This window comes from Lygodium microphyllum, chromosome 5 (assembly GCF_053477565.2).
Source record: "Lygodium microphyllum isolate KBCC chromosome 5, Lygodium_microphyllum_v1.1.10, whole genome shotgun sequence".
NCBI lineage: Eukaryota > Viridiplantae > Streptophyta > Polypodiopsida > Schizaeales > Lygodiaceae > Lygodium > Lygodium microphyllum.
This window is the reverse complement of record NC_141139.1, coordinates 94,305,920-94,332,350: the sequence shown is the minus strand read 5'-3', so window position 1 is coordinate 94,332,350 and position 26,431 is coordinate 94,305,920. Positions and strand designations below refer to the sequence as shown.

Genomic DNA, 26,431 nt, shown 5'->3' with positions numbered 1-26,431 from the left:
TATTTATTACTTTTGTATGCGCATGGGTGCACGATTTAAATATTTATATGGGACATTGTATTTGGGTACTGCCTGACTCCTTGGGCGCCCAATAGCTTTAATTCTTTAGTGGCACAAAAGCAAACACAAAAGCAAAAGCGTGCTAATTGTAAATTGGGCTATTTTTTGAGCTTGAAGATGAATAATATATAAAATACATGCTTTGTGGAGCACTCACACAAGGCATGGGGGGAAATTGTACCCAATTAGTCTCTTGCTTCATGTCGTGCAAGATTTCATCCTTGTTTTTTGTGCAAAAGTAGAGTTCTTTTGTTCTTGGGGACCTTCCGACGCTCACTAAGCGCGCATACGGCATCCGATCTGTGCACCAAGATGCCTCCGCCTAGTGGCCCGTGTATTACTACACTGACAATACCCGCCACTGCACAGCCCATGACCATCACTTTATTCTTTATTCTTTTAGTGACAGTTTAAATAAAGGAAGGCCTGGTCACACATTGTGACTGTTGGAGTTTCCATTGTGTGTCTCTTTCTTTCTTGCTCTTGCTCTCCCACCATAGCTCTTTCAAGCAAGCTTCGATCCTTCTCACCTTTCAATAGGGTGGTACATGATGTTTGTCTAGGATTACTCCTTCATAGCATCACCTCTCACACTAAATTGCTTAAACAACAAGCAAAGATTATATGGATGACATGAGAGTATGATAGCTTTGACAAGGTGAAGGAATGTCAACTATTGCTCTGGTTCCAAAGTTATGAGACTTCACATAGGAATTTGAGATTGTCATTGATACCAACATCATCGCACTTGGATGTATTCTTATGTAGGAAGTGTGCCCACTAGTATATTCTTCTCCCAAGCTCAAATCCTATGAGAATAGTTATAACACACATGATTTGGCACTTTTGGTAATTGTTCATGCCTTGAAACTCTAGCATCACTATTTACTTGGTAGAAAATTCATGCTTGTGGATCGATCACAAAAGTCTCAAGTGGATTTTCACCCAACTAGGGCTTAATATGAAGTAGAGGAGATGGATCAAACATCTCCATATCTGTGTCTTTACATAAAGAAGGCCAGTGCTTACAACCTTATCATTTTGGTACTATATGTAGATGGCATGCTGATTGTTGGGAGTGCTTATAATGAGCTAGATGCTTTGAAGACTCAACTCAAGAAGAGTTTTGAGACGAATGACATGGGTTGTGCCTCTCACATAAGATGTGCATTATGCACAATTGCTCTAAAGGACTCCTCTACCTATCATAGAAGGAGTATATTCATAAAGTCCCGTAAGCCCACTGGTTGCCCGTTATCTTCTTATGTGAAGGTTAATGAGGCAAAATTTCCCCAATCCAATGATAAGATGACTAAGATGGCCAAGTTCTCGTATATGCACTCACAGTGGGCAGCTTGATGTATGCCATGATAGCCACTAACGTAGCTAACATTTGTAGTGGGAGTAGTGGCTTGTTATATGGTGACACTTGTTAGGCAACATTGCAACGTCGTGAAGGGTATCATGAGATACCTTAAGGACACTATAGATATATGCATTTGTTATAGCAACTAGGATACTACAGTCATAGGCTACATAGACTCTGATTATGTAAGGCATGCAAATAGTAGGAAGTCCACCTCTATCTATGTCTTCACTTTTGTTGGAGGTGTTGTTTCTTGGATGTCTAGGATGCAAAAATACATGGCCTTATCTGTTATTGAGTCATTGAGACTTGTAAGGAGGCCCTATGGTATTGTTGTTAAACAGCTTTTTCCAATCATTGTTTGCCTATTATCTTCACAGTTAGGTAGCAAATAGCTACACTTATCCATGAAAAAACATATTTAATTTCAAGAATTATATGGTTATTATGTTCATGTTGACTTAATCTAACTTTATTGATTCTCTAATTTTTAAAAGATTTTCTAACTAGGAATTTACTTGACTTTGTCCAACTAGGGTTCCTGAAGTACTTTGCTTGGCTCATTTCCCTCTAAGATTTCCCTCGTGTGAAATAGACTCGGTATTCAATATCTAAGTTTCGAATTTAATAAGTTCAAAGTGTCATAATGTTTGGTCATTCCTAAATTCCTAACTCTTAACCTATAGCAAATAATTCTATCCATAATCTTAGTATGAAGTTCGCCCATTTGTCATAATCTCTTCTAAGAACTTATATTGATATGTTATTATGGCTTATGAGCAACATTCAATATTACTATATCTTTTTAGATTTTCTTTCTTAGATGATGAGTTTTCATATTATCCTATGTTGTAGGACCTACACTTAAGGGATTAGAATTTCAATTTTTATATGTTAACTTGCAATTCATTATATGTAAGATGTCATGTTCTTCTTCTTATTTGATGTACTGGGTTTATGGAGATTAAAGAATTCCTTGAGATTGATATGTTGTCTTGTCCATATACTTGATAAGTTGTCTCATCCTTCTATACTATGACTTAGAGCATAACTACTATATCTTACTTAGATTGGTTTTCAAAGTAGAGTACTAAGCACTCATTAGTTCTCATGCGATTGGAGATGTTGTCATCCTTCTTGGCTACCACATATCATGGTTGTAGAATTAGAAAGAGAGTTATGATATTCTATCTATTGCTACATATTTGGAATCCAAACTAGTTGTATGCAATAAGTAGGTATATATAGATTTATCTTTGAACATACTCTTGAACTTCATATATGTACCTAAGACCAGGAGGGAGAGAAATGTGAAAGGCATTGAGGGCTTCATTCCACGATGGCAAATCATTTTTTGCAACTAGCCAGTTATAGCCTTCTTCCACATTGAGGATTCAAAGACAACAACCTTGTGAAATTCATTAACGTAGCCAAGATAATTGATATGGATTATTGCCTCTGGGATCTGCAAGCTTGGAAGTGTGGATTTATCCACACCCATGATGTTGTGTTTCATGAGGATAAGATGCAAAAACAACTTGAGCAAATGGTTGATATATATAGGGTGATCTTTCAAGAGGAACCTCTTGTTATAGTATGGCTAGTCCTAGTTAGACAATCTATTGTAGCCTGCTGATGATATAGTGGCCTAAGATCTATCTATTATGTAGGATCATGATGTTAGACAAAGAGGATAGGCCATGCCCCATAGCCAATTTTCTGATGCTCTATTAGAGCCTTCCATCCTTCTAATCATTTTGAGCCCTCTATGCATTATGTCATGGTGAAAAATTTTGGTGAGTTAGTCAAGATCTTGGACAAGCTTTATATTCTTGTCCTTAACCACCTCTCTGATAATCATAATAGACCTCAATGTGTTTGGTCATTGTATGAAATATTAGATTATGTGCCAACTAAACAGCACTCATGGAGTTTGAGCGCAATGTAGGAGTCATAGTCATAGCAAGGTCTATAACCAGTTCGTAGGACTAATTATGGTTTACATCCACAATTCAATTAAGATTGGTGCTTGTCAATACCTTGAGGATAAGTAGTAACTATAAAGGAGCTGGCCTATCAAACTATAGGAAATATTGCATTGCAAGCAATCTAGAAACCTCGCCTTAAACTTGTATTTGTGAAGGTTAAGGTGGAAGCCACATGAGCGGATGTAACATTTAAAGTGAAATGGTTTTGAAGCATGCTTGTAAGTTGGGGAAAATAAGGGAAAAAGGAAAAAGTTCTGACTAGGATTCTTAAAATGACACCTTAGTTAAGATCTTCCAAACTTTTAACATCCAAAGTTATTCATTAATATAACCAAGTGCTCAAGCATGTGGATATACTTATTTCAAAAAGAACATTATTTATACAAACAAATCCATGCGATGAATAAACATACTCACACTTACGTTATTTTCCATTTACAACGATTGATTTAAGTATTATGTACACCGCCCTTGAGAAACATCATGAACATATATTGGGCCTATCTCACTTTCCCCTTATAGAATGCCATAAACTAAAATTGGTTGCGAGTGTCTTACTACTTTTGATGTGAATATTCCATGAATATATTTATTGTCAACTTAAAAAACAAGTGATGAGTAAAACCTTATCATAAGGCATGCCTATTCTCTAGAATATTTAAATAATAACACAAAGTATACGTATTAATGAAAACTGTTAAAGATTTCAACTTGATTTAGTGACTATATTTCCTTTTATCATCTGTTAGCAAAAACAAGTAAAGAGGCAATTGAAAAGGAAACTTTTTGGAGATTGCAATTGAAAAAGCATAGAAGGAAGTATAAACGATAGCCTTGACAACATTCTCCTATTAAAAACATGGGAGAGCTTCATAAAAGCCTAATCAAATAACCAATTAAAACTCACCAATTATTATAATAATCTCCTTAGAGGAAATTCTTCAACCCCTATAACAATCAAATGCTATAGCCTCCCTTGGGAGGATAGACCAAAAGGCACACCTAGGCCTTAATTTTTGACAAAATTATCAAGGGAGTTTTGGTATTTTCATCAATATCGATATTGATTTCACCGGTTAAAGCCACTATCATTCGGGCTGGTATTTTGGTAATTTTGACAAAATTATTAGGGATGCTTTGATAAAATTTTGATAATAATTTTCCTCTTCTGTCTTTTGATGGCATTAAGAAAACAAATTTTAGGGTGGTAATTTTTTGAGAATAATTTTCCCGTTTTGGCTTTTGATGCCTTGTCGTGGACGCAGGGTCGGACAGAATAAATTAAACCTGCCATAAATTTGCTGCTGTAGGAGTGCAGGAGGAGGAGTCGGATCAGTCATGGCTAACCAGGCGGCCAAGAAACGGAGAGATGAGAATGTACGACATATCCGCATGCTCCAACGCATTATCTTGGCTTCCAATGTGAGTGATCTTTTGATCAGGACGATTGACCCGATTAAGTTCTGCTTAGTCATTACCTCCACTCCCGCCGATTTACTTTTTAAGGAGTTTTCATGTCTTGTTATGTGCAGTAGCTTTCTGAAAATGTCTATCATTAGGGTTTTCATGTCTTCTTGTTAATATCTTTCTGATGATGTCAATCATTGCCTTTTAAGGAGTTTCATTTGTTCTTCTACACAATAGTTTTCTGATGATGTCAATCACGCTGCATTTTAAGGAGTTTTTATGTCTTCTTGTATATAATGGCTTTCTGATGGTGGTACTCATTCTAATGACTTCTTTTATACAAATAGTTTTCTGATGATGTCAATCAATCACAGAGATGTTGGAATATGACAGGAAATATTTGCGGAATTCTAATGTCTTCTTTCATGCAAATAGTTTTTCTGATGATGTCAAATCACAGAGATGTTGGATTATGGCAGAAAATATTTGGGGAATGCGAATCTCTTGTTAAGGAGTTCTCATGGAAATCTTAAATATGGCAGGAATTATCTGGGGAATGGGAATTTCTTCTTAAGGAGTTTTCATGTGTTCCACTATCTTCACAGCATGGTTTCAAGTCTTATGCATTTTCTGGGATGTTGAAAAGCTTAAAATCAGGTAGGAAAATTCTATCGGAATGTGAAATTTCTGGCATCATGCTGGATATTTCGGTGATAGATTTAAAGTGCTTGTGTCTATTAGTAGAGATCTCTTCATGGGTATTTCTATAGAGAAAATATTTTTCCCTTGCCCTTCACTCCATTCACACCCATCTATCCTTATTTACCCTTGCAAACGTAGGGTTCACATGCCTATCTCTCAAAATCCCCCTCAATGCGAAAGCGGCATTGGACTATAAGACATGTTAATGTTCCCACCGCTCAACCAAGTGGGGTGCCTTTATAAATTAGGTTACAAGAGTTATTATAGGTAAAGGATTTATAGATTTAGAAGAGTCGATCATCAAGTATTTTGGAGATAAAGTTGGCCTCCAATTCTTTTGGTACTTCGGGGGTGATAGGGCATTACCAGATAGGGCATTTACTGGTAATATGCCATGTCTTCTTACATTTCTTACACTTCATTTTGTTAGGAAATTTTTTCCAATAGTTACTTACAAGATGTTCCTTTTTATTGCAAAAGGAGCATTTAGTGGAGGCAGTATAAACCAAGAGTTGCTCACGGGCTATTGAAGTAGATGCATGACTAGTGCAGACTTCTTTATGATTTCTTTTCTCCTCATTCAAACAAGATTGGATGGTGCTTTCCAAGGTTGGATTAGGGATATTTGTAAGAGTAGTTACAAGGGTTGGAAATACATTCTTCACGACTTTTAAGAGAATTGCAATAGCATCTTCATCATGAATTGGAGCTTGAACTGAGGATAGTTGTGCCATGAGCCCCCTCATGTGTGAGATGAACTTACCCAAGTCTTCTCTTTGCTTATACTCTAGCCTAAAAAATTCAACCTTGAGAAAAATTTTAGAGTTTTTTCCTCTAGCCCTATAAAGCTTTTCAAGCTTATTCCATTTTTCCTTGACAATGGAGAGTTGGTCAACGTGATGAATCAAAGATTCATCTAGATGAAGCATGATTATGGCTTAGGCTCTTTCATAATCTTCTACATCAAGTGGATTGGATGGGCCAATAACTTTGGTTTCTTTGATGAAGAGCCAGTAGTTCCAATTCATCATTTTGTACTTCACTAATACCTGCCATGGATAAAAGTCTTTTTCATCGAACTTATGGATTTGAGGTCTAATATCAGCATAGGCCATGGCCATTGCTTACCAATTGCACTAGGTAATGGCAGTGTCTAGTCCTTTACACAACGGCCAATAAGTGTGGAAGCAAATGAAATGATTAATGAGTAGCCGACTCAAATGTGATGTTTTACAATATTAGATAAGGGATGAGGAAAATGGTGTGTGTGTTTATAACTAATGAATAGCCTTACAATGATAAAAAATATGATGATACTTAGGCACTTATTGATTCGTGCTTAAGGTCTACAACTTTCAATTTTCTGAAAATAATCAGCAAGAAGTAATAGACAAATTTATCATTAGTGCTAAGAAGCATTCATTGCCAAGCATAGGTGAAGCACTTGACATTAACCCCATTGTAATCGGCTCGAGAAGTCACCTTTGGTTGAGGATACTTTGAGTTTGGAGCTTTCAGCTTTGCAACAAACTCCACAGAACCTTAATCAGTGATTAAAATCATTGTTGATGACTTCATTGAGTGGAAAACTCAAAAAACAAAGCTTTGAAGCTTTGGCTATGGCTGCCATAGAAAACCAAAGTTAGGGTTTTGCTTATTATGGACATTAGAGAGGGAATTTCTTTGAATTCTTTTAGCTATAGATAGCTCACTTGTGGGGCTACAAATGCCCCGTAAAAGCTCTAGGGATTGTGCCCTGTGCTGCCCGTGTTGTTGTTGTGAATACGTCGCTGTCTAGGTTGTGCCAAATTTAGGATAACTCGCAATGCCGTGCTGCTGCACCTATAATGTCGAAGTTTGACCTGCTAGGATGCTGCACCACGAGCTGAGGAGGAGATCTCTAGAAGAAATCAGGAGAAGATATGGCTTCCTTTGCTCACACCAGCTCCTCCAATGGAGGTAGTTTTGAACCGGCTATGGTGAAGAGAGGGATAAGTTGAGAAAATGACATGCTCATGTGCACTTAGTAGAAGCTGAAGTTGAAGACAACTTTTTGGATTAGAGATGGCTTTGATACCATGTTAAAATATTAGAGTGACAGCATGAGGAGGTGTGTACAAGAGGGAGAGAGAGCTCAAGTACAAGAAGATCTTGCTTACTGAGAGTTGTTCACAAGTACAACTGGTATACTCTCTCATGATTTGAGAGTGACCTCTAGGCTGTTTAAATAGCCATTGGATGGCTAGGGTTAGGGTTTTTTCCTCCCCTCTAGTCCATTCACACCCATCTACCCTTATCCACCCTTGCATACACAGGGTTCGTATGTCTCTTTCTCAATAAAGCAGAGTCTCAATCTTGAATTAGAAAATTGCCCGAGTTTGGTCTGTATTCCCTGACAAGGGATCAAATTCATGTTATTTGGTAGCATTACAATTTCCAGCAAAATTTTAATCTTTTCAAATACTGGCTCACACACAGACCATTGGAAATCATCCTACTATAGTTAAACATGTGGAACATGCTATCATGAGGATATGTATTTTTGAAATCTCACTTAACATGTGGATTGATTTTTAATCTTTTGGTTAAGTAAATGTTGTACATGTGAGGTATAATTGGGGCTAGAGTAAATTTACGAGCCCAGGACTCCAGAAAATCATGGGATGTCAAAGGCAAAAGTTGTTATAAGTTATGCCGCACAGGTACTTGGTGGTATTTGGTGCCAGTTGTTGGCCTAGGTCATTAGTTGTTGGTGACACTAGAGAAGTGACGTTCAATGGTACCTAACGGCAATTTGATGGTCAAAGATGAAATATAGACACTCGGGAATGGAAGTTGCCTAGCTAGTTTTATTATTGGCAAATTAGATTATTTTTCAAGGCACCAAAATAATTATTAGATTAATTTTAAAGATTAAAAATTAATATTTAAGTGTGGATAATGCTAAAAAAACCATTTGGGAAGGCTGCTACTTGTAAAAAATACCCATGCAAGACTAAAAAACGTCTTTAGAGGCTAGAGAGAGGCATTTTTAGTGTATTCAGCTTGCAAGACAGATTTTCTTTAGTTCTTCGCGAAGAAAGTCTGAATTTTCTCTCTCCTCAACATTCTCTCTCATCTCCCAATCTTTCTATAGCTTTGCTCCAAAGATTGCAACATTGAGATAATCAGAGGTAGAGAAATTTTAGTTTTCTCTATTGTAAATCCTAACCTGTAGCAAAAATTAGGGTTTAGTAGCAGCCTTGGGAAGCGTGCCAAAAATTGGAAGCTCGAAGACTTGGATTCAACATGGTTGCAGCTGTTTTTAGCCTATTCAAGTGGAGGGACAAGCAAAAAATTGAATTTGGGGCATTTTCCATCTCCATCAAAGTGGGTGAAGGCCAATTGATTGCCCGAATCAAGGGGCAAATTATATTAAAGACTTGCTGGTCATTTTGAATAGCAAGGAGAGTTGGAATACCGAAAGGGATTGGGAGAATCCCATTGTACATTAACTTCTTCTTCAATTAAGTTAAATAAATACCGAAAGGGGCGCCAGTTTTGGGGCCAACAGGGTATCCAATGTCCAAGATTATATGGTAAAGTGTACTTTTCAGTTTTGTGAATTTGTTAATTGCTGTAAATAGTGCTTAATCAGGTTATTTACCACCCTATCCAAGGAGGAAAGTTGGTTACATGGTTCCATTGCCGAGATACCACTCAATCCCTTGATTTGGTAGGCTTGAGGCACCTGATTGCAAGCGAAAGCTTTGTGTAGTGCTGATTTTTACTCTCACCTGAGAAATTACACCAATATGTCTTCATACAGTGAGATGGACTCAAGCAGTGATGATGTCTCTTAGTATGAATATTCACATGGAAATAAAGGAAATGCAATGCTTGACCTTGGACAAGGCTCAGACCATGGACAACAAGCTGAAAATGTTGTTGTTGGGTAAGATGGCACGGCCTTCAGGGCATAAGGAGGTTGATGACTAGCAAAGTGAAGAGGAATTTGATGACCAGTTCAAGAATCGGATGAGGACAGTAGCAAATCTCTTTGCTGAATTGGCAAAGGAACCTCAATTTACCCGATTTTTGAATGCTCCAAAGAAGGATAAAAAAGACAAGAAGAATACGTCTTCTACACCTTTGGGACAGCAAGATGCACCGAAGATAATGCCAAACCCTTTATTTAAAGCTCCTAAAGATGCTATTGAAATAAAACAGTTGGTCCTTATGGGGCAAGGAATGCAAATGTAAGGCCATCACGGAAGTGCCAATCCAATGGATTTTGGACAGCCGAGCATGCATGCTATGATGGGGCAGCCAGGATATTTTGGTGGAAGGACTATTTTTCATGCTATGGTTGGACAAGGACCGCATACAGGAATGTATGGCACAAATCCCTATGGTATGCAGCAACCAATGCATGGTATGTAAGGCCCAATGTATTCGGGTATGACTGAAAATATGCAAAACCCTATGTATGGCAACATTGGCTTGATGCTTGGGGCACAAAGTAGCATGTTTGGTACTGCGTCTGCATCCCCGAATGCTTATGGGGCTCAAGGAATGAATGTTAGTCATGCAAATGCTTTGTTTGGCATTGGTTTTGATGCAAATTTAGCAAATGCACTCTTGTTGCAGCAGCCAGTGTGTATGAAAACTTGACACTCAAAGGGGCAGCAAAAGACTATGATGAGGGTGGAAAAGCAGTGAAGTTTAAGTCCTTCAGCGGTATATAAGTTAGGCTGAAAGCGTTTACTTTCATTCAGCAGTTTGATGCAGCTTATTTAGGGGGGAACTTCACGGAGTCTTCGAAGATTCGAAAGGCAGCCACTTTCTTGAAAGGGAATGTATTATAGTGGTGGTCCACTCTTTTGATGCAAGGTAGAGCACCGTTAACGTGGGTACAATCCAAGCAAATGTTTGGATCGAATTGGTTAATAAGTATCTTTGAGGTGGACATCATGACAACTTGGAATAAGTTGGATACTAAGGAATGTAAGAATTTGGAGCAATATAATAAGAAGTTTTGGAATGCATTGTTTGCCTATTACTTCTTATTGCCCCGTACCCCTTCATGAGCAAGTCTACCCCTTCATGAGCAAGTGGAAAAATATGTTTGTGGGTTGCCCAAAGAAATTAGGGATTTTTGCATTAAATCCACAGTGTCTAGCATGTCTCAGCTTATAGAGATTGCTGCGTATAGCCGATGCTTTGTTGCGTGGGAAGGATTCAGGCTTCCTAGAGAGTGGGGAGAAGTCGAATAAAAAGTTATTTAAGGCCAAGAAAAGGGGCATATCTAAAAATCAGCCTAAAAAGAGGCCAAAACAATAAAGAAAGGGCTCAAAAACATTGGCACAACGTAGGGAATTGATGGCTGCAAATAAATGTTTGATTTGTGAACATGAGGGCCACATTGCAAGGGACTATTCCAATAGGTAGCAAGCTGTAAAATCAGAAAATCAAGGAGATTCTAAAGAAAAGAAGGCCAAAACATCAGTGGGATTGGTGCTCGATGTTGTTAGTGATTAGCCTAATGACGATGCTATTGAGTTGTGTAGAGCGTGGGGCAACATTAGGAATCAACATACATTGGTTTTCTTTGATAACGGTGCACGAGTCAACTTCATGTGTGTTGACATGGCCGCCCGTCTAGGCATCATAGAAGATGAGATGGGACCCATGGTGAAATTTGGAATGGTATGTAAAGGCCATGCAGAGCCTGCTACACCGCTCATTGGAAAGCTTCGATTGCATATACAAGGATATGTGGACAACAAAGAGTTCTTCATTGCTCCACTTGAGGGTTGTGATGTATTGCTTGGTATACCATGGTGTCACCGTATGCATACAGTGATTGATTCTCATGCAAAAAAGATTCACTATTCAGCATAAGGAAAAGGTACTCACACGTGATGTAAAGTTGAAAGGTGAATTTGTTCCTGTTGTATCTGCAGCTGTCATTTCTAAAGTAATGAAAAATCATCTTTCAGCGTACTTGTTTTTTTTACTAAGGATAAGGATGATAGTGAGAATGTTGGGGAAATGTCTAAGTTAGAGAAGGATCGCATGCCATTTTTAAAAATGTATGTTGATTGTTTCTCTCAATCACTTCCAGGGCAGCTACCGCCTAAAAGGCTAGAAGATCATGGTATAGATCTTATCCTTGGAGATAGTCCACCTAGTAAGCCAACCTACAGAGTTAGTGCAGTCCAATAGGAGGAGATTATGAGTCAGGTAAACGAGCTATTAGAAAAAGGCTTGATTTAGTCCAACTCATCTTCTTTTTGTTCTCTAATGCTTTTGGTGCAGAAAAAGGATGGTTCATGGCGTATGTGCATTGATTATCGTGCTCTGAACGAGATCACAATAAAGAATCGCTTTTCAATTTCTCAGATCGATGATGTTATGGATAGGTTGCAAGAAGCAGCTATATTTAGCTGTATAGATTTGAAAAGTGGGTATCATCAGATACGCATTAGACCGGAAGATGTGCCTAAGACAGCTTGTAGGACATCTTTTGGATTGTATGAGTTTCTTGTTATGCCTTTTGGACTTACGAATGCTCTTGTCACTTTTAATCGGATGATGGATCGTATCTTCAGGCCACATGGAGGATTTGTGGGCACTTTCTTTGATGACATGATTATCTATTAAAAAAACGAGGCAGAGCATAGAAAACACTTGGACATTGTGTTCAATGAATTGCTAAGCATAGGCTTGTTATCAATGACAAGAAAAGTGAATTCTTTTTGCATGAAATCCACTTTTTGGAGCATATTGTATCGGCTGATGGCATTCGCATGGACCCTGCAAAAATTGAGGCAATATGATCATGGCCACCTTTTAGGAATGTGCATGAGATCCGCAGCTTCTTGGGTTTATATTCTTACTATAGGAAGTATGTACGCGGGTTTGTTGAAATCACATCTCCATTGCATGCCTTGTAGAAGAAGGATGTGTCATTTAGATGGATAGCAGTGGAAATTTCAGCATTTGAAAAATTGAAAAAAAAGATGACTTTAGATCCTGCGCTTGTGTTGCGCGATCTAAGGAAGTCATTCATAGTTCTATGTGATGCATGTGGTAACAACATTGGGATTGTTCTTATGGAGGACGGTCGATTTGTGGCTTATGAGAGCTGAATTCTCCACGGTGGAGAAAAGAATTTGCAGGTCTATGAGAAAGAGCTCTTGGCTATAATTCACGCACTATCTACGTGGAAACATTTTTTGTTGGGGGATGATTTTATAGTACAGACAATAGACCATCAAACTTTGAGGTACTTTCTGATACAGAGAAAGTTGTCAGAGAAGCATATAAGAAGGACAAATTTTCTCTCTATGTTTCATTTTTAGATTGTACATATTGATGGTAAAAAAAATATTGTGGATGATGCACTGTCACATAAGCCACAAATATTAGTCGTCAGCATGGTTTATCACACTGAGTTGGATGCTATGAAAGAGCAATATGTTGCTGATTCGGACTTTGCTAATGTTTATGATCAGCTTTGCAATGGCCAAAGACATGGACACTTTGTGCTAAGAGATGGATTTCTAATGATGCATGGACAACTGTGTGTCACAAAGCAGTTAAGGCCGATGCATGGACGACTGTGTGTCACAAAGCAGTTAAGGCCTAGAGTTATCACTGAAAGTCATGCTCCTTCGTATGCAGGACACAGAGGTATTGATGCCACAGTCAAGGCAGTGGAGCGTTTTTTTTATTGGCTAGCTTCGAGGCATGATGTAAAACAATTTGTTAAGACATGCATTGTATGCCATAAGGTAAAGCATGATAGGCAAAAAATGTCGGGTTTGTTGCAGCCCTTGCCTATTCCAGATAGGTCTTGATAGAGCATTCCAATGGACTTTATTTTTTAGCTTCCTAAGACACTTATAGAGAATGATGGGATATTGACTATCATTTACAGGTTTAGCAAACAAGCCCATTTCATTCCGATGAGGAAGAAAATAAAGGCTGATCATATGAAACGATTGTTTTTGCAGTACATCTTTAAGTATCATGGTATGCTAGAGTCGATCATTAGTGATCAAGGCCCTCCGATAACTAGTTTATTTTGGAAGGGCCTGTTTGAGAATATTGGTATCACGTTGAAATTCTCATTATTTTTTTATCTGCAGACAGATAATCAATCTAAGAAAGCAAATTCCACAGTGTTAGATCTTTTGAGGTGCTATGTTTCAAACCACAAGACATAGTGGGTGCAATATTTGCCCTTGGTTGAGTTGCTTACAACAACATAGTGCATAGTTCTATGGCAAAGCTCCATTTGAGGTGGTTGAGTGTGGCAAGAAGGTACCATCTATTCTGCAAACTAAGGATAAGATCTTTGAGGTTGATCGTTATGTGGAAAACTTGGATGTAGCCTATGCAAAGATAAAATATGCACTTCAAAGATCGCAAGAAAAGCAAAAGATGACAGTTGATTGCCACAGACGTGCTTTGTAGTTTGCAGAGAGCTATTATGCATTGTTGTGTTTTGAAAAGGCAAGGATGAAAAAGATGAAAGGAAGAGAAAGATTGTATCCAAAGTTGAGTATGAGATACTATGGGCCCTTCTAGGTGTAGAAGAAGATCAACGATATGGCATATCAGCTGAAATTACCTCCACATTGGTGGATACACAATGCCTTTCATGTCAGTTTGTTGAGGGCTTTTCATGATGATGTGCCAAAGGATATGTTTGCTAAAATTCAGCCTTTGGTTGAGGAGCTGGATGAGATTTTGGTACCTGAGTAGATTTCAGCACATGAGGAAAGGAACGTCAAAGGTAAAGTTTCCAGGAGATACCTGGTAAAATTTCAGAATTATTCACCAATGGATACCAAATGGATAAAAGAGGATGACTTGGCAGACCACCTTAGTTATAGCTTTACCTAGATGCCTTTCAGTTAGAGCCGAAGCTTTGTCAGGTTTAGCAGAGCAAGGGTCCGGAGTATTGCCTGATGCTCAAGGGGAAGGTAGTACTTCCACTTCTCCAGTTATGGACAACTCTCGTATGTATTCAGCATGCATCCAAGGTACTGCGTTGACAGTGTATTTGCCATGAGGTTACTACTTAGTATACTAGTCACTATGAGATGTATGTAGATGAGTATGAGTTTCACCCGGGCACTGGAACTATACTTTTGTATTAGCTTATGATCAATTTGGCATGAAATTTGCCTCAATTTTGAGACAAAAAATTCTGATAAGTTTAAGCTCAGTTTTTGATTAGCTTGAAAACCATTCATGGTCACTTTTTGGATAAGTTTTACATTGATTGCTGGTCAGTTTTTACAACGAGTTTGTGATTAGTTTGGGGTCACATTTGCAGTAGTTTGTGATTAGTTCTCAGATCAGCAAGTGATCAGTTTATGATCAAATTATGCTCAATTTTCAATGGTTTACATCTAGTTCCATGGACAACAACATATGTTATGATGCCATTGATGTTTTAGCCATGGTTTATGCTTGGTTATGCTATGCTATAGTTTGGTTTTACTAGATGAGTTGAGCTCATGAGAAATAGACATGTCACATGATAAGATGGAAATGCTTTTTTAAATAAGATTCTTTGTGAGTCTTATGGTATGCTATGATTGGTTGGTAATTTTCAGCATGTATTGGGCATATGGAATGGTTGAGCAACAGTGCACAATGTTGTGTTAACGATGATGTCTTGTGGAAATTCTAATTCACTATTTTGCTTTTGATGCATTTGGCAGTGCAATCATGGACAAAGCGAGGATTTTTAGGGGGAGGGCTATCATGAGGACATGTATTTTTGAAACCTCACTTAACATGTTAATCACATGGTTAAGTAAATATTGCACATGTGAGGTGTAATTGGAGTTAGAGTAAATTTATGAGCCCAGGACCCGAGGAAATCACGGGATGCCAAAGGCAAAAGTTGCTATAAGTTATACCGCACCGGTACTTGGTGATATCTGGTACTAATTGTTGGCCTAGGTCATTCATTTGGCCATAAGTGTCAGTTTGGTGACACTAAAGAAGTGATGTTTAATGGTACCTAATGTCAATCTGATAGTCAAAGTTGGCACAGAGACACTTGGGAATGGAAGTTGCCTAGCCAATTTTATTATTGGCCAATCAAATTATTTTTTAGGACATCAAAATAAATTTTAGATTAATTTTCAGTATTTAGAGATTAAAAATTAATATTTAATTATGGATAATGCTGGAAAAACCATTTGGAAAGGCTGCTACTTGTCAAAAATGCCCATGCAAGATTGAAAAACGTCTTTAGAGGTTGGAAAGAGGTATTTTTCGTGTATTTAGCTTGCAAGAGAGAGGGAGGAGATGTTGGTTTGATTTACAGCCATTGGAGGACCTTCTGAGGCAACTAGGGGCAGGAGAAGACCAATCAACAGTAGGCGACAACATCTACAGGTTGTTGAGACAGGGCAGCAGCAGTAAATGACTGATTTTCTTAAGTTCTTTACATCTACAAGTTGTTGAGATAGGGTAGCAATAGTAAATGACTAATTTTCTTCAACAGTAAATGATTGATTTTCTTTAGTTCTTTGCATCTACAAGTTGTTGAGATAGGGCAGCAGCAGCAAATGACTGATTTTCTTCAGTTCTTTGCGAAGAAAGTTTGAATTTTCTATCTCCTCATCATTCTCTCTCATCTCCCACTGTAAACCCTAATATGTAGGCATAAATTAGGGTTTAGCAGTAGCCTCGGAAAGCATGCCAGAAATTGGAAGCTCCAAGACTTGGATTCAACAGGGCTGCGGCTGTTTTTAGCCTATTCAAGTGGAGGGACAAGCAAATAATTGAATTTGGTTATTTTCCATCTCCATCAAAGTGGGTAAAGACCGGTTGATTGCCCGAATCAAGGGGCAAATCAGATTAAAGATTTGCTGGTCATTTTGAATAGCAAGGGGAGTTGGAATACCGAAAGGGATTGGGAGAATCCCATTGCACATTAACTTCTTCTTCAATTAAGTTAAATAAATACCGAGAGGGGCGCCAATTTTAGGGCCAACAGGGTGTCCAATGTCCAAGATTGTATGGTAAAGTGTACTTTTCAGTTTTGTGAATTTGTTAATTGCTGTAAATAGTGCTTAATCAGGTTATTTACCACCCTATCCGAGGAGGAAGGCTGGTTACACATGGCATATGTCTATATGTGAGAACTTTTCCAATAGCATGGAAGATATTTGGGGGATTGGCATGCTAGAATTCTGTGGTTGCTAGTCAGCTAGAACCACCCTATAGGACTTTCTATTCTCTCAGGCAAGTATTTCAATGCAGGGCTTTCTACATGGGTGAATGTCTGTCCCTGTGTTTTTTAATCCTCACAATTCTCAGAAAGTAGTTGGGAATGTGTTTTCTTACAGACATCTGATAAAGTTGACACAAAATTGGACAGTTGAATTTTATTTACACTTAGAGGGTCAATGTGCATGGGGTTTTAAAGCAGGTTACCTGTGGTGAGGGTCAATGTGCAGGGCTATAGATGGACAAGCCTGTCTAGACTACTTTTCTAGGGTAAGCTCAAATTCTCTCTGAATGTGTCATACCATTATTCATGTGTAATGTAGCATTTGAGTCACCTTTACTGTACCCTTTGGTTAGAACACACCATGATGATAGACATGCTCCATTCATATGTGCTTATTTGTGTTACCTTGAGAGGCTGAGTTTGAGTTAACAGAGTCTGAAGCATGGCATGCTTCTTAATGAAATTTGTGCTTTAAACCGCCTTTGATCTTTTAAGGCAGTCTGTAAGTCAAAATGGTAGGAATTTGGAACCTCCATTTTTGCATCAAAATTTTGTGGGTAGTATCTCGATACCATGAAACCCTACTCACCTTTATTTGATATAGCTCTTACCTTTGGTGCTTCTAGTCCTCCTGATTCTTCCTACCTGGTTATATGGGCTCAATGATAATGTTTTTATGTATGGAGCATCTGTAAAGGAGATTGTATTCAGATTCCACTCTCTCTGGTACCTAGATTGGATTGTTAAAGTGAATCTCTTGGTATCAGTGCTTCTTTGTATCAGAGCTATTCCTGATAGTGGTACCATGCTCCCATTGTTGGTCATTCAAGATATGCAGACCTTAAATCTCAAGTTTGGCAGAATTTATTTATTTTCAAACTATAACTATTTTCTAATGTGATACGAGCAGGGGTTTGGAAGAATGCGAATTTGGGGTTGCTAAATGTAGGTCCAATCTTTTTTTGATTATGCTATTAATGAGATGTGTGATACTGCTGTCAATGTTAGGCCATCTTTGTGGTAGTGAGGATGATCATCTTCCATTCATCATTTTCATGGAAGCATTGGGTAGGTTTATTGATTATGTCTGGCGCATACAAGCTTTCTTATGATCAAATAGCTGGAATGGCAAAGCCTACCTATGATGACAATGGAGAGCTTATAGATGGCGGCTTTGATATGAATGGTGGTGGATTATGTGGGTGAGTTAAACTCATAACTCTACTGTATGAACTACATTCTGTATTTCAAGTAAGCAGTTTGTTTCTTTGCCTGCTTGTATCATGTTGGAATCCTTTATTTTGTGAGAGGGATGCATGTAGTATGGGAAATAAATGTGAGGGCTAAGGATTGGTGGATCTGCGGGGTAGTCAAGCTTTATTACTATTTTAGTTCAGGGTTTCTTTCTGGGCCTCCAATGTACTTGCCATGGCCTGTAGAGATAAGGGATATACAAGAAATCTTGAGTCATTAAGTTTATCCTTGATGCTCTAGAAAAGATGCAGAAATTGAACTTGTAGCTGTGCACAGTTTTCATTTAGAAGCCCACCTTTCAACATGTGTGTTTGTGTGTTTTTTGGGGCGTTTTGACTGAAATGCAAATCTTTGTGTATGGTTGACGATGCAATATCTTTGGCTTAATAGACTAATCATGTGGTGTGTGTGGGATTCACATGGTTTCAGGTATATACATGACATTGTGTACATTACTATTTTTGTTCAGCTGGCGTCAATCATATCAGACAAATTTTGGTATGTCTATGTAGTGGTAAGTAATCTACCTCATCAGAGTTGGTTGTACATAATGTTAATGTAGATCTAGCTAACAGAAATTTCTTAGGTTTGTGTGGTTATGTACTGTTCTAGGCAAAAACTTCTGCAGCATGGATTTTTTCCTCGATGTTCTAGTTTTTCTAGAACTAAAGTTGGGTGCAAGTAATGCAGATTTGAGATAAACAGGAGTAAATGCAGTGGCATTGCTTGATATGCTATCTGCAGGTGACATACAAAAATCTAGTAGATGTGATTTACTGATCATTGTTCTGAGAGTAGGCTGAATGCTCAACTTGGAGAGGACAATTTCTTCTGTCAATAGCACAGAGGCCGTCAGCTCCTTAGATGCTTTCTTTGGTGGTGCAATGCTGCCTATAAATAGATAAATGGAAAGTGTGTTTGGATGAGGTCAACCTCTGTCTAGGATGGCTGACTGATTTAGTAAGGATTAAACCCTCTATACCAAGGTTGTCCCTTCTGCCTCAAGTTAGCCAGGTGAAGGCACACACCTTATATTACTACAAATAATCTCTGGCCTCAATTACCATCTTCCAGGAGTCCTTCAATAGCCACAGCCCACCACAGCTGTTTGATGATGTTAAACCTTTAAATGAGCCATTGGGCATGGGCTTTTGTATTGTGAGATACATACTTATATCTTAGTCTATACCATTGGCATACAGCACTTGGACAGGCTGTCGTCAGATAATGATCCTCCATCCTTGACACATCTTACCTTATAGGCAATATTCATTGAAGGGGTCGGGCACTGAGACCAAGGATACATTGGTGCTTTGTGGATTATGGGCCATCATTGAGGAGGGTGGGGCATTGAGACTGAGGATGTATTGGTAATTGCAAGCTAGGCTGATATATTGACTCCAAGATATAGGAGTACCACCAGGGGTTGAAAGAAATGGCATGGTTTGCAGGAAGGAAAACAATATGTGGATGGCAAATGCTGAGGCACAGAACTCAGAAACACAGAAAATGAATGAAATGGTGAATCGCGTACAATGATGATACAATGGAGTGAGCCTTAGGTTTTTGTGTCTATGGGACTATTATTGAGGTGAGCAGAGTCGAGTTGATGACGCCGATCAAATCTCGGAGAGGAATACAGTCTTAGCTGATTAGGCGGTAGTGCTTGTGGATGAGGATGCTTCGGGGAGTGAAACAGAGTCCTCTGGGTAGGGGGATATTGGAGAAGACACTAGGTGATGAAGGATAGCAGTAGATGGAGCAGAACATAGTCCTTAAGAGCTGTTGTGATGATAATATAATTTCTCCATAATGATGGCTGCTATCAAGAAGACTGCTGGGCAGCCAATTGGAGGAGAAAACACAAAAATAGCAGCAGGTCCAAGCCTCCAATTTGTGAAACACAAGGTGCTCAATAGAAGGCGGCCACTGTAGAAGAGGGCAGAATAGGTACAACAGTCCAAGAGTGTGCCGCGTGGTAGATAATAGAGCACAATTAAGGTTAGGGTAACTCAGAGACAATGACACAGTGAATAAGAAAATGAATCTGAATAATACAATGCTCATGCAGCAAACACACTATGCAGTGAATGAATAGTGACCCCTGAACTCCCGTGTCTCGAGGGGCAGGGCAAAGAGTATGAGTTGGAGAGTGTATCGTACTCCGCTGGATTGCGAATTGCAGCAAGTCTGCCTCCGAAGACATTTGGCAGCAGCAAATGCAGTGTCAGATAGGCAGGGGAGAGAGAGAAGCTGTAAACACAGCAGTAGGATTGCAGGTGACAGGCTGGGCAGCTCTAGGAGAGAGAAAATGCAGAAAAATCAGTAAATTCAGCCTACATGACTGTCACCAACAGTTGGATGAAACTTTGGAGCAGCAATGCAACTTGGGGCTGGTTGCCAGCAGCAAACGCAGCAGATGAAGGGGGCTGGATCAGCTGGCGATGGCTATAGGAGGAGAGATCAGTAAGATGATGACTGAAAACACGTGCTAGTAGGTAGTAGATAGGTTGGGGCACCTTTGGTTGAGATATCCTCCTTGAACGGAGTGTGGGCAGCAAAGCTCTGGTGCGTGCACAAATGAGATTGGGCTGAATGGGAGGGCAGGTTGTCTAAAATTTTGGGACCTCGCAAATTAGGGTTTAGATGTGGAACACTGAAACTCTCTAGAATTGTGTCTATTTAAAAGAAATGGTTTAAATTCCTTAAGTAACTTGAGTTTGGGGCTGTTTAATTGAGGCTAATGATTTTTTAAGCTCAGCACTCCCCCGTTAGGCCCAAAACTGGAATAAAAAAGAGAACAAATAAGTCCGAGCCTTTTTCTTTTCTTTTTTCCAAGGCATTATACCTCAAAGTGGCTAGGGCATTGGTCAAAGGGTGCACATTGGTTGCCAAGTGACCTACCAAGACTACAAAGGCAATAGTTATCTTACCAAGGGAGCCCAAGTGTGTGCTGGTTTTGTGGACAAATTCCACATGGATTGATGTAGTGTCTATGAGACTGTAGTGATGAAGATGTCCTCATTGTCATTGGTACTTTGTACGATGGATTTTATCAGCTTGATTTATATGAGAGGAGAGCATCAGAGAATGCATTACATGTTGATGCCACCATTGTGAATGACATTGAGTTATGGCATACTTGGTTTGGTCGTCTTAATTATGGCAGTTTGCGATGCCTAAGGAACAAAAATATGGTGCTTGATTTTCCTTAGTTGAAAGCACCTACTCACAATGTATGTGAAAGTTGTGTACTTAGCAAAATGCATCATGCTTTGTTTCCCAAGGTTTGTATTGTGAGAGTGCGCAATGGAAGAGAAATACGAACACAGAGAGAGAGAGAGAGAGAGAGAGAGAGAGAGAGAGAGAGAGAGAGAGAGAGGAAGCATAAGATGAGGGAAGAATACTACATTGATTGAAGAAGAATGGACTGATCAGTCCTTGCATGTAGTCCAAAGTGTCAGTGAGGGTACCAGATCGTGCTGATGACGATGGTAGTACCAAGCATGGAGAGTCGGAGTGTTAGAGTGTGCACTTGTAAAGGGGAAGACTGAAGACTGAAGAGAGTGTATGTTTGTCAAGTGGGGGGCTGGCTATAAATAGCCTTAAATGTCCAAATTTGGTTGACCTTCATTAGTGGAGGCCATAAATGCTGGTCTACAACAATAAATGCTGGTCACAGAGAAAGGAATACCTGAAAAAATAGAGGGCACCTCGGAAAAATCCTTGATGACAAAGATAATATCTACTAGGTGTAGGCAGACTATGGAAAGCAATAACTGGCCTATGAATGCACATAGGAAGCCGACAAATAAAGAAAATGCACCTAAACTGCCAGAGCTCCTATGTCTTCGTCAGATCTAATAGGAGTTCACAACGAGGAGATGACAAATGGACATGACTAATGCAGGTAGGCTAACACCCCCTCTCAAATCCTAGGAGTGTTTGAAGCTCCAACAACTTCATGTGATGAAGCAAAGAAGCCTTGGGCAAAGGCTTCGTGAAGAGATTTGCTATGTTGTCCTCCATGGGATTATAGGCCACTGTCAACTCGGAATCCACGATCCACTATTGAGCATAGTGGTACTAAACTCGATGTGCATGTGAGCATGAAACACATGGTTCTTGGCCAGAGCTAGAGCACTCTGGTTGTCCATATGCAACTCTGTAGGTCTTGGCTGAGGAGAGCCAAGCTTTGCCAACATGTGGCAAAGCCAAATCGCCTCCATAGCTATAGAACATAAGGCACGATACTCTGCCTTTGTAGAATAAAGGATCACAGTAGGATGCTTCTTGCTGCTTCAGGAGATAACTCCTGAGCCAAGGGAGAAGATATAACTTGTAGTGGACCTTCAGAAATCCACATCACCTGCCCAGTCAGAATCACTCCAACCAGAGAGAGTAACCCCCTCTCCATACATGATCCTGTAGGATTGAGTCCCTTGTAAATAACGAAGAATGCGTAAGGCCACGCTCCAATGCTCCTGAGTGGGAGTCTCCATGAAAAAAGACAACAGAGCCACAACAAAAGAAATATGTGGTCGAGTGTGAATAAGCTAGATGAGGGAGCCAACAAGACACCTGTAACGGATGGCATCTATAAGGGGAACTTTGGCTGCCAAAATCTTGGACTCAAAGTCTGTGGGGCATGAAATAGGCCGACAATCGGCCATACCAAACTTCTAGAGAATCTCGAAAATGTACCTCTGCTGCAAAACAAAAATGCCTTGTGCCATTTGATAAATTTCCAATCCAAGGAAGAAGTGAAGGATCCTTAGATCCGTCATGTTAAACTGCTGTCGCAAAATCTCCCGAGTATGATCAATCTCCTGAGTATGGATCTCTATAATGATAAGATCATCCACATACAAGATGAGCAAAACACACCTATCACCCTTAACTTGGAAGTATAGGTTGGGGTCATGAGTTGATCGATTGAAGCTATTTTGAAATCCTCTGGTACCAAGATTTGGGAGCTTGCTTTAGGGGATAGAGAGCCTTTCACAATTTTTAGACATGGTCCTCCTTCCCTTGCACAAGAAAACCAGGAGGTTGGGAAACATAAATCTCTCCTTAAGGACATCATTCAAGAAGGTTGACTTTACGTCCATCTAATAAACAGGCTAGCGGTTGTGGGCTACAATAGCCAAAATAGCCCGAATAGTAGACATCCGAGCTGTAGGTGCAAAAGTCTCAAAATAGTCCAACCTTGCCCTTTGAGCAAAACCCTTGGCAACAAGCCTAGCTTTGTGCTTGTCCAAGGAACCATCTGCAAGGTACTTGGTCTTATAGACCCACTTTACCTCTGTCACCTTCTGCTTCGGGGAACGCGAAACCAATCCCCAAGTTTGATTATGCTCGATGGAATCGAGCTCTTCCTGCATGGCCTGACACCAAATACCCTATGCAAGAGCCTCCTCAACTGTAGTAGGCTCACTATCATGAAGAATCTGTGACATAAGAGCATAGTTCGCACAAAGTGAACTATTCTACTGGGCTTGTAAGTGAGCTAATCTACGTGGACCTGTATAGGAGAAGTAGGAAAGTAAGAAACACTTGAATCTTGCATGGGGTGTCGGTACCAAGGGGGAATCCGAATAGGCGCATCTTGTTGCAAGGGAGATTGTCTAGCCTTCGGGACCTATAGTGCATCTGCTAGGGACTCCCCCTCACCAAGGGAAGGTATACCCTCCTCATCTGAAGAAGGTTCCCCTTTTGACGGTTGAGCAGCCCTAGAAGACTCTGGAGGGAAGGTAGAAGGGGTGGAAGTATGCGACAAAGTAGAAGTAGTCTTATCTGTTAGAGGTAGTAAGGAAATTGAAGTAGAGGATGGAGAAGGAGGAGAGGGAGGAGTCGAAGATGAAGAAGGGGTGCAAAGAGGCAACCATGAAGGGAGAATCAAAATTGAGGGTGGGGGAGGGTTAGTCAATGATGAAGAATCACTTGCAATAGAACCATCAAGAGGATCCTCAAAGGCCGAAGCCTCATTGAAGATCACATCCCTACTCACCTCAAGCTTCTGTGCCATTGGGTCGTAGAGTCAATAGCCCTTTGTGGTAGTGCTGTAGCCCATGAAGATAAGCTTCATTGACTTCTAGTCAAGCTTTGTCGGCCTCTTCTTCTTGTCCACATGGACCAATGATTCGCAATCAAAGATGTGAAAATGAGACATAGAAGGCTTTTGACCAAAGAAAGCCTCGTAAAGAGTCAAGTCCTATAACATAGAAGTCGGGGAGTGGTTGTGGATGTGGACGACAGTAGCCACTGCCTCACCCCAAAGGGTACGAGAAGACCTTGATGCTTGGGCCATCTCGAGCATGGTCCGATTTGCACGCTCCACCATACCATTCTCTGAAGGTGTGCTCGAATGAGTATACTCCACCCAAATTCGGTGATCCTTGCAAAACTGAGAAAAGAGGTTAGAAGTAAACTCACCACCATGATCTCTCGTATGCCCTGAGCTTTGGAAGTAGTGCGTGTCTCCATAAACACCTTTCACTCGTAGAAACGGGAGTACGCCATGCTCTTGTACTCCAGAAAATAAGGCCACACATAACGACTGAAGTTGTTTGTAATCAGTATCACGTACTTGGCTTTCCTAAGGGAGGTTGTCCCATAGGTTTGCAAAGGTCGGTGTGAACCAACTCAAGCGGAATAGAAGCCCTTCTAGTAGCAACCTAGGGATGTGGCTGCCTATGTTGCTTGCCCCTCAAATAGCTAGGGCACAAAGTGTGAATAGGAGGGATATCAAGAAGTCCCTCCACCATCTTCTTTTGAGAAGCTCGTCTGATCACATCAAAGTGAAGATGACCATAACGAGCATGCCAAAGCAGCCCAAGGTCGTGGGAAGACCGCGCGGCTAAGGCTGAGTGTGTAGAGCCCACCCCCCAAGGAGCTTATCCAAAGAATGGTACCTGTAGAAGCATCCTCCACTGTCACCGCATCCTGTGTAAAGACCACATGGTATTAGCAATAAAGGAATAGTCCCCACTTCTTGAACGAGAATAGTAGAGTTGTCACCAATGGTGATTGTGCCCCCTCTGGCACTCAGGTCTTGAAGCCAATCTTGTCTATAGGTCATGTGAGAAGAGGTCCCATTGTCAATGAGCCAAGGGTTCTCTTGGGTGGAAGAAGCAAGAGCTGTATCCTCCTCAGCAAATACATGCACAAAGATAGACTCTGATGTTGCCAAGGCAGTCTTCGATTCCTTTGAATCCTTCTTCTTTGGCTTCAAATGGGGGTACTTTTGCCAACACTTCTCCTCGGGATGAGTGCCCTTTCCATAGTGTGGGCACTTGGGCTTCTTCTCCTTCTTCTCATCCTTCTTGTCCTTGGCTTGTGCCTTCTTCTTCTTCCCTTTACTTGTATCTGTAGTAAATGCCTTAATGGAGCCAAAACCATGGGCTCCAACCTCTTTGCTCGCCACACTCCAAGACAAGTGATGAAAGCTCCTCCCATAAGAGGATCTTGTGGGTCCTCAATGTGATAAGGTTGGTGTAAAAGACATTGAACTAAGGAGATGGCAACTGAGTCAAAAGGATCATAGCCATGTCTTCAGAGGATATCATTTGACCTAGAGAGGCAAGCTCACCTCTCATGTCCTCCATCTTTGTGATGTGCTTGTTCATAGAGGAGGAATCATCAAGACTGAGCATCCATAACTTCTTCTCAAGGGAAATCTTGTGGGCAAACGTCTTATGTTGATACAAAGATGCAAGCTTCTTCCACACTTCTGCCACGGTCTTCAACCTGCGAATATGCACAAGGACAGAATCTTACAAACTTATAAAAAGGAAGGATTGGGCTCGAGAGGTGAGCCAATCCCACAAGGTTGTACGGGCCTTAGAAGTTCTATATAGAGGATCCTCCTTATGACAATAGGGGATGGAATTTGAAACAAAAGCCCAATGATAGAAGGTATCGAGTATGCACTTCACCTTACACAACCACAATGAACAGTTCGAATCATTGAGTTTGTCTTCTTTGGGTAATGAAGGTAAGACAGGCACCTGTACTGAGGGTATCAAGGACGGTATCTTCATTGAGGACGGAGCCTTCTGTGAAAGATGAATAGAAGGGGAACAAGTGCGAACGGGGGACTCATGCTGACAATAATCAAATTGTGTCTCCGCTTAGAAGAGTGTCTGGAAAGGAGCTCCTCCTTTAAGTCATCAAAGCTCATGAATTGGAAAGACATCTTCGAACCTACAATCGCCCAGAAAGTTGTGTTTGACAAAAAAAAAAGTCGCCTACCACCAAGAATTTCTCGCTTGCATAGAAAGCTATTGCCGGGAAGTTGTTGCCAAGTCTCAAGAAGTCGTCGCTTGCAGCAATATGTTGATGCTTGCACCGAGAAGCGAACACCTCTACAAAAACGTAAATCTGCGTTTTGAGCAAAACGCAAAG

General features: G+C 40.1%; 1 protein-coding gene across 4 annotated transcripts in view; it reads left to right on the top strand.

Annotated features, from left to right (window-relative positions):
- Positions 1-4,630: 4,630 nt before the first annotated feature.
- LOC148036147 (transmembrane protein (DUF788)) overlaps positions 4,631-26,431 on the top strand; it is a 49,336-nt gene continuing 27,535 nt past the window's right edge. For 2 of the 4 annotated variants that reach the window (XR_015690917.1, XR_015690918.1), the window contains exons 1-3: positions 4,631-4,836; positions 17,780-17,973; positions 18,455-18,539. Coding sequence is in view for 1 of the 4 variants with exons in the window: in XM_087678153.1 (XP_087534279.1) it covers positions 4,753-4,836; positions 17,780-17,973; positions 18,455-18,539 (363 nt within the window). In the remaining 3 variants the exon portion in view is untranslated. The remainder of the gene's footprint in view (positions 4,837-17,779; positions 17,974-18,454; positions 18,540-26,431) is intronic. The other 2 variants (XR_015690919.1, XM_087678153.1) reach the window with 2 other exon arrangements.